The 16,760-nt window shown below is 39.3% G+C and overlaps 2 protein-coding genes across 2 annotated transcripts; one reads left to right on the forward strand and one right to left on the reverse strand.

Moving 5' to 3' along the window:
- The first annotated feature begins 253 nt into the window (after positions 1-253).
- LOC117290715 (coiled-coil domain-containing protein 189-like) lies at positions 254-10,084 on the forward strand. Its single transcript, XM_033772250.1, has 8 exons — positions 254-1,068; positions 1,889-1,920; positions 3,527-3,592; positions 4,398-4,567; positions 5,757-5,827; positions 7,444-7,621; positions 9,090-9,185; positions 9,664-10,084. Exons 1-8 carry the CDS (start codon positions 1,039-1,041, stop codon positions 9,852-9,854), a joined length of 834 nt encoding a protein of 277 aa, XP_033628141.1. The 5' UTR covers positions 254-1,038; the 3' UTR covers positions 9,855-10,084.
- A 2,174-nt stretch (positions 10,085-12,258) lies between these two features.
- Positions 12,259-16,647, reverse strand: LOC117290787 (DNA repair protein RAD51 homolog 3-like). Its single transcript, XM_033772341.1, has 7 exons — positions 16,460-16,647; positions 15,178-15,311; positions 14,711-14,842; positions 14,263-14,390; positions 13,707-13,767; positions 13,029-13,211; positions 12,259-12,680 (listed from the first exon to the last, which is right to left on the reverse strand). Exons 1-6 carry the CDS (start codon positions 16,575-16,577, stop codon positions 13,068-13,070), a joined length of 717 nt encoding a protein of 238 aa, XP_033628232.1. The 5' UTR covers positions 16,578-16,647; the 3' UTR covers positions 12,259-12,680; positions 13,029-13,067.
- Positions 16,648-16,760: the final 113 nt, after the last annotated feature.

The raw sequence follows: 16,760 nt of genomic DNA on the forward strand, positions 1-16,760 counted from the left end.
GAATCCCCCAGCTAACCGTGGTCTAGTGGTTAGACTGCAGGACTTGCAATTACAAGGTTGTAGGTTTGAATCCCCCAGCTAACTGCTGATTTCACAATGACTAGAATAAATATTGTCGTCTAGTTACTGAATCGCAATTTCTTGATTTGTGTGATTCACAATCATAGACGTTAAACCAATGTTTGTGAGAGAGATTGGCTGTTGCCAGCTTGGTGTTTATATCCCCTGCGGGATTTTGCTGAGTTCCCTTGATGGAAAGATCATTCAAACAAACAAACAAACAAACAAACAAACAAACAATGCTGAAGATTTTAATTGTTGGCTAAAAATTGCATTACTATAAAAATACGTAATCTATAAACAAATTTTCCTTGTGTTTACATGCACAAACAACAGTTGAAACTACCGAGTTTTTTAAGTGAATTTGTTTCATGAAGCTATCCTTGCTCTTGGATCCACTAACATCAAACCTACTGGCTCACCCCAGTGCATATACAGAATGGCAAAATATATATATTTTGACAATTATAAACCTTTAAGTTCCAGGCGCACAGCTTGTAGGTCTTGTATTGGCACTACACCGAGTGCAAACAAAACCACAGTTTTACTATTGCGTGAGGAGAGAAAACCCACAGTTTTACTTTTGCGTGAGGAGAGACTTCCAGTTAACTTAAATAGTCCAACTACCATCTCTATTCCTTGTTGCTTATTGTCAATACAGTGTTTCTGGGTAGCTAGCAATACTTGCTCTTCATCTTTTCTCGCCCCGTCTCAACTCTTTCTCTCCAATCCACTGTCTATTAATGACGTGGCTCTCCCTTGTGCCCAAAACCGGCGCGGCCCGCTCGTATGACAGGGCGCCCTCAAGAGTCGTGGTAATTTTTCCATGGTGACAACAAGCAGAGTTCGACGTGAAGGACGAAATCTTCAGTAATATTTACCGTTTTCTCTAAGTTTAAGACATGGAACTTGTGCATAGATAAAGCCAACTGGTAATTTTAATATAGCACTGCAAGCTGAGTTATAAAAGAAGTCATAATGCCGGGAGAAGTGCCCAAAATACCTCAAGTAAGTAAAATAATTTTGCCCTAATTGTTGGAGTGCATCGGGAAGCTCGTGCATTATCACTTAACCTGGATTGTTTTGTTTGTGTGGGTGACTGACCGTGTGTGTACTGAAGTCGAATCCCCGTGTAGTCTACCCCGCCAGCTCCATAAAGCGTTGAATCTTATTATTTTAGGAAAAGTTTCCGTATGGCGCCACCACTTTTTCATTCGAAATAAAATAATATACTATAGTATCTAATTTACCTGATTGATATATCCCTTTTTGTAAAAATGAGTGAAAAAGTGGTGGCGCCATACGGAAAGTTATCCTTATTTTATTTTGGTTGTGGTTTGTTTTGTTTTTGTTGGGGGTGGGTGGGAAAGGGGGATTAACAATAACATTCAAAATCAAAGAAAAACAAAAACAAAATTAACAATTTATCCTCTTTTATGCCATGACTATGTAAAGTTTAAATGTAGGCGTGCAGCTTCATTCTAATCTACTACTAATGTAATAGTATTACACTAAATGAAATGAGCATCACTCTCTACGACTACACTCTACTCTTTGGATGGTTTTTTCTTTGAAAATATGTTGGATGGATAACTTTCTAATTCTGTATCCTGCCATCTCTGTTTCACTCAATTAAACAAAAAAGATATCTTTATTGCGGTAAATTAGATACTAACTATTATATTATTTCATATCGAATGAAAAAGTGGTGGCGTGATACGGAAACTTTTCTGAAAAGTGTCAAATGCTAGCTAGATCAGTTCAGACCATTTAAATTGAAGGCTGTTGTCGAAACAAACATAACTTTTGTTTTTTTATTTCCTTGCAGCCCAGGGACCATAAAGCCCAAGTCTGTATCTGGTAAGTTTCCTAGGGAGTCCTCATGTTTTCCTGACACATTTTGCAGAACGAAAAGAAAACTTGTAAAAATAATGTTCATTACTTTGAATTCCTTGACTTGATTTATCTGAAATCCACTGCACTAGTCTAAACACTTTCACAGAAGTGCACCGCGGGCCGTTGTATTGTGAACTTTGCAATCTGTGAGGCAGCATTGGAACTTCAATGTGATGAGTTGCAAATGGCAACAAGTGTTCAAAAGAAATAATTCTGCCTCTTAAACAAGATCAGATGAAACATCTTAACTTACAGAATTTATTTGGATGTGCATTGAAATCATTCCACATAACACTGTACTCCAGTGACCAATCACTTGCTGGCTTCGTTAATTTCATTATTTTTTTTCACCACCATTCATTAGCAAGAGGAAAAACGGTTGATTAGTAAAAATATTACTGAGCGGTGGAAGTAGGACGATTGTTAGAAATTCTTTCAAAAATCACATCAACAAATTGGGGAAAACTTGTAAACCCCAACTACAGAAATCTTCCTTTTTTCTCTATTTTGACATTTGTGCTATAGGTAGGGGCCCAGTTTTTCAAAATTTTACTAGGACTGATTTCATAGATAGTATCTATACATTGTAGATGTATTTTTATTATTAAAAAACAGTCTTTGCAACACATGGCTGAACTACAAAATATGTGAATTTAAAAATGACTAGAACAGTAGGCCATGAGAAACAGGCCGGGTACTTCATGGAGGCAACAAAGGCGATTGCCTCCATGCCTCCTGCTGGTCACTGCCTCGGTGCCCTTCAAGTGCCCATAGGGTGCCCTTTATCGATGAGAAAATGCCCTTTCAAAAATGAAGCATACGGGCCTAGAGTATTAAACATACATGGCCTCTTTTACACTCACAAACCATCTCGCAATCTCCGCTCTACCTCTTCATTAGAACTACAAACACCAGTCACACGTACAAAGACGGTCATCGCTCTTTTGCACACTCATGAGTGTGCGAAAGAGCATCATCTCCTGTACTCAGGAACTCTCTGCCAAACCACATCGAAACTGCCAAGACTGAAAATCAGTTCAAATCACTGCTGAAAACATATTTATTCAATTACATGTAGTTCTCTGTTGTTTTCTGTTGCTTTTTTTGTTTATTCTTATCTTTAGCTTTGTTGATTTGTATTAATGGCATTTTGATATGTTTTTCTTGTAAAGTGCTTCAAGACTCTATATAAAAACTGTTTATTATTATTATTATTACATGCATGCACAAACAGATGGGAAGAAAGCTAATAAATGATGAATGTGATGTCTATGTACTGTGTTGGGTTTTTGGGTTGTTTTTTTTGTTGGTTTTTTTGCAAGTCACCAGGACCCACGAGGCCTGAAGGCCACTTCAAGGTAATTTTTTTTTTGAGGCCGTTGCCACCTACTCCTAGGGCTGAAACAGGGTTACCCCTTTTACAGTTCTTACGAATATACGTAGGCTTGGGTATCATCAGTCTGAAGCCTGGCCGGTATAACAGAAAGCACTACCTTCCCAATTTGCATTGCAAGAAAGGAAAGCTTGAACTTCAAATCTGTCATGAAAGTCAATTCTTTGTTTCGAACAGGGCAGACATAGATGTCACGCAAGCTGAGACTCTCATGAACGCCACCTCCATGGCAGATGTCCGCAGGTCAGTCAAATACTAAGAGCACATACTTTTGATTTCACATGCACACAATTGTTTAATGGCACTAGACACAATTTTTATTTTCTCAAAACAATTGTTGGCATAAAAACTTACTTGGTAACAAGCAATGGAGAGCTGTTGATTGTATAAAACATTATGGAAACGGCTCCCTCTGAAGTAACACAGTTTTCGAGAAAGAATTTTCCATTCTAGCATGGACCAGTCAATACTACCTAATCAATACATTCTGTAGCTATTCTGTACTTATTTGATCTGCAGCATTCTAGCCGACCAGTTAAGGCTGAAAGATCATGATGAGACATCCTCCTCTCCTGTTCTCTCGAATCTTTACTACTACACAGTGCAGTTTGCTCTGCATGATGGCTTCATAGCGTGACATAGTGAAACACACTGTAGCTATTGTATACTTATTCTGTACTTGATCTGCAGCATTCTAGCAGACCAGTTTAAGCTGGAAGATCATGTTGAGACGTCCTCCTCTTTTGTTCTCTCGAATCTCTACTACTACACAGTGCAGTTTGCTCTGGACAATGGCTTCATAGCCTGACTATCAGTTGAATATTCTGTAGCTATTGTATACTTATTCTGTACTTATTTGATCTGCAGCATTCTAGCAGACCAGTTTAAGCTGGAAGATCATGATGAGACGTCCTCCTCTTCTGTTCTCGGGAATCTTGACTACATAGTGCAGTTTGCTCTGGATAATGTCTTCATAGCCTGACTATTAGTGAATCATTCTGTAGCTATAGACAATAGTATACTTATTATGTACTTATTTGCTCTGCAGCATTCTAGCAGACCAGTTTAAGCTGGAAGATCATGATGAGACGTCTTCTTCATCCGTTCTGTTGGATCTCTACTACTACACAGTACAGTTTGCTCTGGATAATGGCTTCAATAAGGAGCAGCTTAGTGCCTTCTTCTCTATCCTCAAGAAGACGCATGAAGTATGCAATGGTGAGTAGTTTCTTCTAATTGAAAAGGGGCTCCATGGTCAAATTTTATTTTTGCAATCAGTATTGATATATCCTCGCCCAACCAGCTTAAAGGGATGCTGCAGTGAATTCAAATAAAACAGTTAATTTTGCTGTCATTCACTTCTGAAATATATATTGAACATCAATAAAATGTGTTTTGTTTATTCCCGATATATCTAACTTGTGTACTTAGCGAATAAGTTTTGTGGATTGTTACTACCCCCCCTCCCCTACCATCGAAATCATCGGCAAAAAAAGTCTGCTCCCTAACTACACGCGCCTAGGTTCCAGGCCACACACTGCACACGTGTGTACATGTACTATGCACATGGACGTACAGCTTGGGTTACCGACATGACGTCACGTTTATGCAAATGAAGGCTCCCTTTTCAGGGGCGGGTTCCCCTAATCTCTTTAAAACCTTTTTTAAAATACTTGCGCATTTAATAAAACATATGTGAGGTTTAAAAACTCCTGTTTAATTGTTTAAATGAATAAAAAAAAACATTGTAGCCACCCTTTAAATCCCACTGACAAACTAACTAGCAATCATTCAACATGTTACTTTCCAAGAAGCATCCAGGATTGCGATGTATGCAACATTCATTTCTTGTATTGACCCGATTCATCTGAGACACAATCAATCTTGCACACATCATTTTGAGAGTCGGATTTCTTGTGCATAATATTGTGCTTTTTAGGCGATGTATAGTGCAGGTAGACGCTCGCCATCTTTCCATGCATTTTGACTACCAAAACTGGGCCCATTTATGCAGCCTGGCACATTGCTAGGTTTAAAAACTTTCTCCATTTAGAGCAAGTTCGAGTGCGCACAAATAGTCCACCAGTGGTCGACCACAGACAAGCAACGCACATGCGCACCCGAACGACTCGTTTGGTAGTCTAGTCAACCTTCCACCTTTTCGCTAAAGTGTCACTGGTTCCCCTCTGCGCTTAACACATGTTATAATGGAATATGCTGTTGGGACCAGTGAAGAAACCATGGGCTCGAGGCTGGTTCCAAATGGTCGACCACAGTAGTCAACCAATGGTCGACCAGCCTGGGTTCGAGTCAAAATGGTCAACCTTTAGTTAACCATTGTGCACACTCGAACTTGCTCATAGGTATACCCTTGCTATATATTTATGGTTTATTTTTTGATTTACAGAGACCCCATTTGGTAACTTGGAGCAGACGTACAGCTACTTTAAAGAGATGGTGCTGTGCCATGCAGTTAAGGTAATCAAGACAATCATTGAAACTTTTTTCGTGTGAAGTTTCTACAAATGCATGTAATAACTGAATCAAACACTTTGCCTTGTCTTTATACCATTTGAGACAAAAAATGCATTAAAGCCAGTGGACACTTTCGGTAAACAGTATTGTCCAAGGCCCACACTTCGTGTATCACAACTTATATATAAAATAACAAACCTGTGAAAATTTAGGCTCAATCGGTCATCGGAGTCGGGAGAAAATAATGGGAAAACCAACCCTTGTTTCCGCACGCTTCGCCGTGTCATGACATGTGTTTACTATAATCCGTAATTCTCAATGTCGTGAATTGATAATTGTTTTAATGTTTTCGCAAAAAGTAAAGCATTCCATGGAATAATATTTCAAGAGAAGTCTTTCACCATTACCTTCCGTAAACCCTGTAAGTTATTTGTAAATCTGTGAACTTTTTTTCTTTTTTTTCTGTTCCAAAAGTGTACAATGGCTTTAAAACACAACTTTTTCAAAGGTTGCAAAAACATTCTTGAACTCAACTGTCTGTTACAGATTACAAATAGATTTTGGAAGACACTTGGCATTGACAAATTTACAAACAACAACAATGTCTTTAAACTCAGGATACAACAATCAATTCTCAACATAATTGATCGATTTGCTTTTTTCTACTGGTAGTTGGCTTAGCCGTTACTTACTTACCCACCTACTTACTCGTCTATGTTTTCTAATTTGTATTTTTTGTATAATTGCTGTCCCTTTGTTTACTTTGCATACATGTTCTGCTTCAGAGTTATAAACATCTTGTTTAACCATGGTTAAACCTTTATGTAGTTATCTACCGTAGCAGTTAGTATTTATTTATTCGTCTATTTAGTGCTGTTTTCCTGTTTTGTTCAGTAATCTTGTAACGGGCACATCCGCCACAAGCCTCGGCTTTTAGGATGATGCCTACATGTGATGTGAATGTGGAAATAAATGTTATATTGATTGATTGATTGATTGATTGATTGATTGATTGATTGATTGATTGATTGATTGATACACTTATGGTACATGTAATTATCGGGGATAAAGAATATTAATTTTTTTTTTTTTTTTTTTTTAAACCGATGTGTGTTAGCACTGTATACTCAGTACTTTCCCGAGTCCTGTGAAAAATATCACAGGCATGTTACTCGGGTGGGATTTGAATCCACGACCCTTGCAATTCTAGAGCAGTGTCTTACAGTGTCTTAGACTTCCGAGGTTGCCTGGCAGCTAGAGGCAGTTCATGTAATTGTCAAAGACCAGTATCCACACTTGGTGCATCCCAACATATGCATACAATAACAAACCTGTGAAAATTTGAACTCAATGGATCAACGAGGTTGCAAGAAAATAATGAAAGAAAAAACACCCTTCTTGCATAGAATTGTGTGCTTTCAGATGCCTAAAGCTTTTCTCAGATTCAAATTTGGTGTTGAAAATTACCTCTTTCTCTGAAAGTACATAATTACTTCAAAAGGAGTTGTTTCTCACAATGTTTTATAACATAAACAGCTCTCCAGTGCTCCTCACCAAGTCTGTTTTGCTCATCGTTAACTTGTAGAGTAATTTACTAACTGATTTTGTTTTTCCTTTAGCGTCCACCATGGAGCATCAACCTATTCAGCCCAGACCAGGTTAAGATCATCACAGAGTACATTCTCAATACTTACTTCCGCCACTATAAACTCTACAAGTATGTCTTCACACCCATGGTCAGATTGGACCTGTCCATTTCCTACGCGGGGATGCCAGAGACTCCTGTTCCCTCTGAGGGTGAGTAATACAAATGTTTTCCACCACTATTGGCCTCTTTTCCTGGATAAAATCAGGGCCCAATTTCATGGCTCTCTGCTTACCGCCAAATTCTTGGCTGACGATCACCATTACTCGCATACTTTACTGTTCAAGCGCGGTATTTCTGTGCTAGCTGTGTAATACAGAATGCCTAGCCATGTAAAGTACGCATCCGTGAAAGGATTCCCTGCTTGTGTAAGAGAGCCATGAAATTGGGCCCAGAGATGGGGTCAACCCATAGAGCAATATATATTGACTAGAGCGCTAACTTGCTCTGCGTTTTGAAGCCACTCTGGGCGTCGACATGTTTGATGTGTTGCGTGACTACGGAACGATTTTAATTTTAAGAGAACACACATTGCCGCGATTTGTTTTTAATTCGGCATGTGCGCTTTCGTACGCGACTGCCCATTCGCGCACGTCCGCGCTACGAAAACCGTATGTTCGACTTGATTGATGTACTAAAAAAAGTATACGCGCCTTTTCAACATGACGCACATGGCGCTCGCAGTTTTGTACGCTCATCAGCAGATTGTGCGTTCACATTTGCTGCATTTTTTGCTTCGATGACACATAGAAAAGAACAAACGCACTATCATGCAAATAGCCGTACAATTGCCGTACAAAATTTCAAGCTTTTGTATTGGTTTGTACATAAACATGGATGTGCCCACACGGCTTCAAAACCTTAGTGCGTGTATAACGGGGTGTTAGCGCTCTAGTCAATATATATAGCTCTATGGGTCAACCAAACAGGGATGGTTTATCAAAAAGTCGTCCAATGAATGGATTACTTTTTAACCCCTCTTACTGTCTGGCCAATCAACGTCATCCATATGGTTTTGACTGATATATGCACTGTACCAGCCTGCAATATGACAACATCACGTGGTGAATGCATTCTTTGTGCACAGTTGGGCTACCTTACATAAACTGTAGTTTAACAGCTTGTGAAATCACAAGCAAAATTGTGTGTGTTTTTTTAAATGTTTTTTGCGGTAAATTTAAACACCTGTCTGTCAGAAATACACTTGATCCTGGCACACATAAAAAAAGATGATTTTTCAAGTTATATTAAGCTAAAGAGAGTGTCTACTAGTCTGAGGTTCAGTGGAAGTGCATTCCAAAGAGATGGTCCAGCATGTGAAAAAGAACAGTCTCCCTAAGTGTGTTTAGAATGAGGGATGTTGAGGAGCATGGCGCATGTACAGTGGAGCTGTATTGTAGAAACACTAAGCTGTATTGAATCTTGGATGTATTTAGTGAGTCTACTAGTCTGAGATTCAATAGAAGTGCATTCCAAAGAGATGGTCCAGCATGTGAAAAAGAACGGTCTCCCCAAGTGTGTTTAGAACAAAGGATGTCGTGGATCATAGTGTTTGTAGAGCGAAGCTGTTCATACTCTAACTGCTTCTAATCCAACCTTGTTTTTGTTTTAATATTGCAGCTGGTGATGTGAATGGCGAACAATCAGTGGAGGGAGAGCAGTCAGAGGAACAGCTGAACAAGGAGGAAGAACAGCAAATAGAAGAGCCACCTCGAGGTACAACTCAATTTTGGAAATTGTTAACTTCAAATTAAAGACAAATTAATTTTAAGTGTAAAGATTGTGAATAACGGTAAAAGAAAACATAATTTATAGTTGTGTGTGCAAACAATCTTTTTAAATTTTTTAGTAACAAGAGACCTGCCATGCAAATACATTGTAGCTCAGCACCAGTTTTTGGGATTTTTTTTTCGTGTACATCCTGGCAGGCCTTGAATTTTATTTTTGGGGCACAGCCATTTTCCTCTGGAAATGGAAATTGTACTTGAACTTTGTAAAGGGCACCACTGCAAAAGCCCAGGGCACCACAGCAATTGCTGTGGGTTATTTCAAGCCCTGTTCAGGCGTATTTTTAATTGAGAGAAGAACATTTTGCGCTTTCAAACTGGTATGTAACGAGTCGTTTAGTACAAGGATACACTGTTTTTGCATTAACATTTGAGCATCAAGAATTATTTTTAATGTATCATTACAGAAGAAACTCCGGCTCAAAAGGAATTGCGAAAGCTGATCACATCTCAGTTGAATGATGAAATTTCCAGACTGAGGAAATCACTGGGCGAGCAGATCCAACTAAACGACGAGGTGCTTCAGAAGAAGTTGGCGAGTGTTGACGGTGGAGGTGCAAAGAGCGGCAAAAACTCAGGCAAGGCAAAGAAAAAATGATTTTTTACGATGTTACATTTTTTTGGGTTGGTATTTCGGGGAGTATAATTTGATTCCATCAAACCACAACCAAGACGAGCATCAGTCTGAAGACATCAAATAAACTGTGCAAGTCTTGCATGTTTGGACCTGGTAAAATGCACACTTTGTTTCCTTTACCTACTAACCCATTCATGTTAAATGCACTGGACACCTTTGGTAATTGTCAAAGATCAGGGCCCAATTTCATAGCGCTGCTTACCGGCTGATTTTGTGCTTACTGTGCAATTTCTGTTTCATAGCGCTGCTAACCGTAAGCACACGAAAAGGCATGCTAACCTTCCGGTGCTTACCACACGAAAATAAATGACATCACAATAAAAATCCACGGTAAACACGCAATATGGCCGCCTAATTTTTCTGCTAACATGTGAAATACGCTAAGGCTTAAGCAAATTGTTCTGCTACAGTAAGCACGCAAATTTGCTATACCGTTAAGCAGCGCTATGAAATTGGACCCAGTACTCTCACTTGGTGTATCCCAACATATACACAAAATAACAAATCTGTCAAAATTTTGACTCAATTGATCATCAAAGTTGCAAGAGAATAATGAAAGAAAAACACCCATTGGTGCACCCGCTTGTATGCTTTCAGCTGAAGTACTTTAAAATTTGAGTGTGAAATTACCTTCTCTCTCTCACTGCGTTACTTCAGAGGCAGCCGCTTCTCCCAATATTTTCAACAGCTTGTTACCAAGTCAGTTTTTATTCTAACTATTATTTTGAGTAATTACCAATAGTGTCCAGTGCCTTTTGTTGTATCATTCATTTAAACATCACAGTTGTCACTGCAATGTTCACACTTGTATGAACATACTCTGTTGTATTTACATAAACTGCACTAAAATATTTTGCGACCGGGCAATCTCTGTGGTCTAGTTGGTAAGACATCTGGGCCCATTATCCTGGCTCTGCTTACTGCCGAATTCTGCGCTTACGATCACGATTCCCCGCTTACGTGCAAGCGTAGAATGCATAGTAACGTGGAGTACGCATGCGCAGAAGCCAAAATTCGCCGCTAACCCGTGAAATAGGCTTGCCGTAAGCACAGAATACCCTGCTTCCAGAGCCATGAAATTGGGCCCTGCTCTAGAAAAGGTCGTGGGTTCGAATCCTACCCGAGTAATATGCCTGTGATTTTTTTCCAAAGAATTTGGGGAAGTGCACAGGGCTAACACACATCGTTGTGAGGCTAAAACCAAATAATATTCTCCAAAAAATGTCTGTAAATTTATATACCGTTATTTTGGGGTTTTGTAAATTTTCTGATTGGGGTGAAGGAGTTTCCTTGTTTATGTTTTTAGGGCAAAATATTTAATAGAAAAGGATCTATGTGCAAATTATATAAATCATATAGACCTTATGCATCGACTTCATCCAGCCGCCTTCTTAGAGGTAAAACGATGACGAAATAATCAAAAGCGCACAGGTTTGTACATGTTGCGCACAGGTTTGGCCAATTAATGGCCGCTTTTTTACCTCTAGGTGAGGGCGCCCTACCGATATGACATCATGTGCATAAGGTCCATAACTGAATGCGTTTTGTTCGTGCATTGTTGCAGAAGATAATCCCTCAGTGAAATCTTCTTTTTAAAGTGAAGAATATTCGTATATTTCACCAGTGGTCATATTTTGCGACAATGCACTCATATGCAGGCCTGGAATTTCATCTAAAAGGGCAAGCCCACTTTCACTTTGCAAAAGGCACTTCCATTGGAAATCTTTACAGCCTTAGGGGCACCAGGGCCAAGACCAGGGCAACGGAGGCAATGACCCTCCAGGGCCTCCGTGTAATTCAAGGCCTGCATATTCATCCAATATTTGCATCTTTTTTTATATTGATATTATTTATGTACTGTTTAAAGGCAGTGGACACTATTGGTAATTACTCAAAATAATTATCAGCATAAAACCTTACTTGGTAACGAGTAATGGGGAGAGGTTGGTAGTATAAAACATTGTGAGAAACGGTTCCCTCTGAAGTGACATAGTTTTCGAGAGAAAGAAGTAATTTTCCACTAATTTGATTTCGAGACCTCAGATTTAGAATTTGAGGTCTCTAAATCAACCATCTAAACGCACACAACTTCGTGTGACAATGGTGTTTTTTCTTTCATTATTATCTCGCATACTTCGATGACCAATTGAGCTCAAATTTTCACAGGTTTGTTATTTTATGCATATGTTGAGATACACCAAGTGAGAAGACTGGTCTTTGACAATTACCAATTACTGTCCAGTGTCTTTAATTTGTTATCAGTGTTTTTGTAAGATAAATACATTCTTCTTGAAACTATTTTAAAAACCAGCACTTCATTTGTAAATAAAACAAATTTAAACTTCTGTATTCAAATGCACAAGATTTTGTTTCTTTTATTTTTGTTCTCAATAACAAATGTTTAATATAAAGACTAACCATTAACTCTTATGTACATGAAACACAATGGATTCAAAATGACTGCGCATGGCTGCAAAAACATCCATGCTTAATGTTAGCATTACTTAACGTTGCTGTAGGGGCATCAACACGGCTCATTGCATAGAAAAGTCAACATTTATCCTGTGAAAAGGAGAATAGGGGCTTAGTATGCCCCCTTTTCCTTCCCACAATACCTTTCGACAATGAAGAAAAATCAGCCAGGAGGGAATCGCAATATAAGCTCTATGAAGAAACTGAAGCTTAAAATGATGCCTACATGTAGCTATTTCCTGCTAAGCAAAAAACTTGCCAGTCGCAAACATGTTTCCAAAATTGTGGCTGGTAACCTTATTCTTGGCTGGTAACCTTGGCTGGTAATCAGGGTGGCATGGTTGGCTTGTGCGTAAAGCGCTCGCCTCTCACCAAAGTGACCCCGGTTCGATTCCCGGTCGGGGCCATATGTGAGTTGAGTTGTGCGTTGGTTCTCTGCTGTGCCACAAGGGTTTTCCAGACTATCCGGCTTTCCTCCCTCAGGAAAAAATCAAACACTTTCGATCTTGGCTGTGCAACGTGGTCATAATGGGTTGATGTGGCTGGCAGCTGAATGCGCCCTTGCATGCCTGCTTCTCGAACACGTTGTAGCCGTGTCCTTCGCAATTCAGCTCTTAGCTGCGAGTAAGGACGATTAGCCCCCCAAATTATTATTATTATAACCTTATCCAGAAAAATATATCACAACAGCGACCAAACTTTTCAGCTTTGATCAGTTGTTCTCGATCGTTTCCGAGGGTTAAAGGAACTGTCTTCTGTGGTTTCCTGGCCCTGTTCATATGCTTCCATTGTTGAAGGAGATCCATGTTCTTCCTTTGACCTTGGAACGCTTCTTAGACCATCCATCTAGGAAAAACGAAACATAAAAACCCTGAATGAAAACATTTTTGTATATTTTTTTTATGAGAGATCAACTAACATTACAATGCCACAGACAGCCACTGCAAGGTGAGGGCTACACTTAACTGTCACAAGGGCCACATTGCCACATACTTCTGGGGCTGAAACAGGGTTACCCCCTTCACAGTCCCAAATCATGTAGGCATGGGTATTTTCCTTCCCAACTTTTAACGAAGCATTTATGTTTAAGTGCCTTGCTCAAGGGCACAAGGGTCATGACGGGAATTCAAACCCACTCTGACCACACCAGAGCTTGGGTTCGATGACCTAGACTGCCCGGCCACGACAAAACATTTGTAAGTTAATTCAAAACACTGATGATGGAATGGCAAATGTTGAAGGGTAAGTTGTAGTCAATTTATGATGGTACATTTAAGTATGGTTTCTGGGGGAATTTGGAAAATGAGTTTAATAAGTTAGTACATAAAAATGTCTATTTACCGTGATCTGGTAAGGCACTGTCATCTCTTGTTTGTTGGGCGACTTGTAGAGATTTGCGTACCTTAAACAAAAGGAAGAGATAGTCAGGAACAAGAACACTAATGGGAGACTTTCAGGACGCTTGGTGGCAGCAGACTTACCAGGTAAAATCCATTGTTCTCGGTAATGTGCGCATGCTCAGAACTACCTAAACAATGGACATTTACGCGGTAAGTCTGCTGCCATCTAGCGCCTCCAAGTCTCCCATTACGTGAATTTCCAATTGGTAAAATTCTGTGAATTCTACTTGCTGGTTTCACTGTGAGTCTTATCCGCTGTTATTAGTAATTTAGTTGTACACATTGGAACCCACTTCCTCAAGGCCAGTGATCCTGACCTACAGCCTACTTACTATTTTTGTCAAGATTTATTTGGTCGATTTTTATGATTCAAAGTTACTTTCATGATAGCATTTACAACTGTTTCTCAATACGTCAAACTATAAACAAGAAAATGTGAATTTGTTGGGGTATCTAGTGTGTTAGTAAACTCACAGGCAGTGACACACTAAATTTACCTCTGGTTGTCTCTCCAGAAGAGGATTAATCTAATAGTACAGGCGTGACCCCAGCTCTCTCCTAGCGCTGGGATAAGGCGAGAGGGTCCACTGCCAACACGGGTTGTCATCTGATTTGTCAACACAACCTAGTCAAGGGGAAAAAAAGATACGGGATTGAACAAATTTGAAAGAGATCTATTTCAATATAAACCATACAGAATTGGGTGCATGGGTTTTGGCTGCATTACGGGAAAGCTCCTTTAAAGAAAGAGGCTAAACTAAAACATCCTTTTTATCTGACAACTAACACCTGTTATCTTTATGTAATTCCTTTTCCAAACAGTGGACTCAATTGGATCATGCACAAACCAGTAGAGCTGCCCCAGTCAGATTAACTGCTCATCCATTAAGTTTAATGATCCAAGTAATTCAATATCTTGACTTGGTAATTTCTAGGAACACTTACAGCTAATTGGTGGTTTGATGCAACTCTAATTAGACTTTGCGCCAGTCCATTCAGAAGTCTTGTCCTCAAGGAAAAGTCATCAAAATCGTGCCGGAAGTGGAAAGCAATGCTGTCAATCACAACAAGTTTCACCTGCAACAAAATAAGGTTTTACTTTTAGTTATTGATCTACAAAACAAACTTCAGATGGGACATGCAGGCCAAAAACTACAAAGAAGCAGACCTTTGTTGCCCTGGTCTTGGCCAAGGTGCCCCTTCAAAAGTTTCCCACAGACTTCAAGATTTACAAATGGAAGTGCCCTTTGCACAATGAAAATGGCATTGCCTTGCTCAAGATGAAATTTCGGGCCTGGATACATTTATTAGGTGTTCGGGCAATTCGCCGAGAACACCTAGTGCTTACAATTTTACAAACACTACATGCCTAGTTTTTTTGTTTTTTCTCAGTTTTGAGAAAAGCACAGTACCTTGTCGTGTTTCTTGAGGATATCGGGTAGTACATTGACTAACGCAAGCAGCTCCGTGTAGTCATGGCAACGGAAGTAGTGAATACCAACCAGAATCTTCTCCATTGAGAAAGATCTAAGCGCCTCTGCCAGCTCTGGTGCAAATATACCATAAAAAGAATAACTGGATCATTATACGGTGAAAATATTGTAGTAGCTAAATTAAATGATGTTAAATTTAGTATCCCTGTTCATCAAGCATACTGCAGGTTCGAGTCCTGGGGTGGATTTCATAAAGAGTTAAGACTAGTGTTATCTCGACTTAGGACGAGTTACTCGTCCTAACATAGGACTAGCCATACATTTTTAATATCTCCTACGACTAGTCCTAAGTTAGGACAAGTCCTAACTCTTTGTGAAATCGACCCCTGGTCCTGGTACTTGTGTCCTTGACCAAGATACTTTAACACAACTGCTTGGGACATTAAGCCCCGTGTGCTAGGATCGGTAGTAGATGTAAAAGAACCCAAAACACTTATGGAAGAGTAGGGGTTTATCAAGTGTATCTGGTTCACATTGCAAGCACCGTTGCTTACAGAATTCCTCAGGCTTGTGAGCTACAGTTGTTAAAGACAGTGGACACTATTAGTAATTGTCAAAGAGACTAGTCTTCACAATTGGTGTAACTCAACATATGCATAAAATAACAAATCTGTGAAAATTTGAGCTCAATCGGTCGTCAAAGTTGCGAGATAATAATGAAAGAAAAAACACCCTTGTCACACGAAGTTGTGTGCTTTCTGATGCTTGATTTCGAGACCTCAATTCTTAACTTGAGGTCTCGAAATCAAATTTGTGGAAAATTACTTCTTTCTCAAAAACTACATCACTTCAGAGGGAACTGTTTCTCACAATGTTTTATACTATCAACCTCTCCCCATTACTCGTAATCAAGAAAGGTTTTATGATGTGGATTTTTATAAGGAATATTTATAATTCAGACCTACTTGTGAGGCTTCTTAATTTTAGACTAAGTCTAAAACTAAAGATAAGCTACACCGAAATCCGAATGGCACCCCGACCGAGACTTTCTTCTACTTTTTTTTATATTTCTGGCTCCTGATGACCTTTTTATTTCGAGAGAAATAAAGTATGAAATTCATAAATGATCCAAGACCCCCAAACAGTCACAAGTATAACATACAATCAATAAATAACTGCCTTAAACATGTTAAACAAAATAAAAGTTCAATAAACCACAACATATCGTAACTGGTTAATGCAAAACTCTGCACAATTCTACCTCTGCTTAACTCTGTCGGTTTCATTTCGAAAACATCTTCCACAATTCCGAAACCATTGTCCTTTAATTTCGCCCTTATCGGTGGAGGAAAAGGAAAGCTTCCCAATTCACGCTGCATCACTTGATTTAAGCTCCAAAATTGATAAAACACGTCTATTTTCAAGCTGTCGTCTGCAAAGTTTGTTTTGTAAATGGCTCAACTCTTTAGCCTTTGACATTATCCTTGGTTGCACACGCGCTAAAGGCGAAGAGTGGTACCAGACACAAATCGCTGGTTCTCTTTACAGTATAAGATATCAAA

The sequence above is a fragment of the Asterias rubens genome, chromosome 5 (assembly GCF_902459465.1).
Source record: "Asterias rubens chromosome 5, eAstRub1.3, whole genome shotgun sequence".
In the NCBI taxonomy this organism is placed as follows: Eukaryota; Metazoa; Echinodermata; class Asteroidea; order Forcipulatida; family Asteriidae; genus Asterias; species Asterias rubens.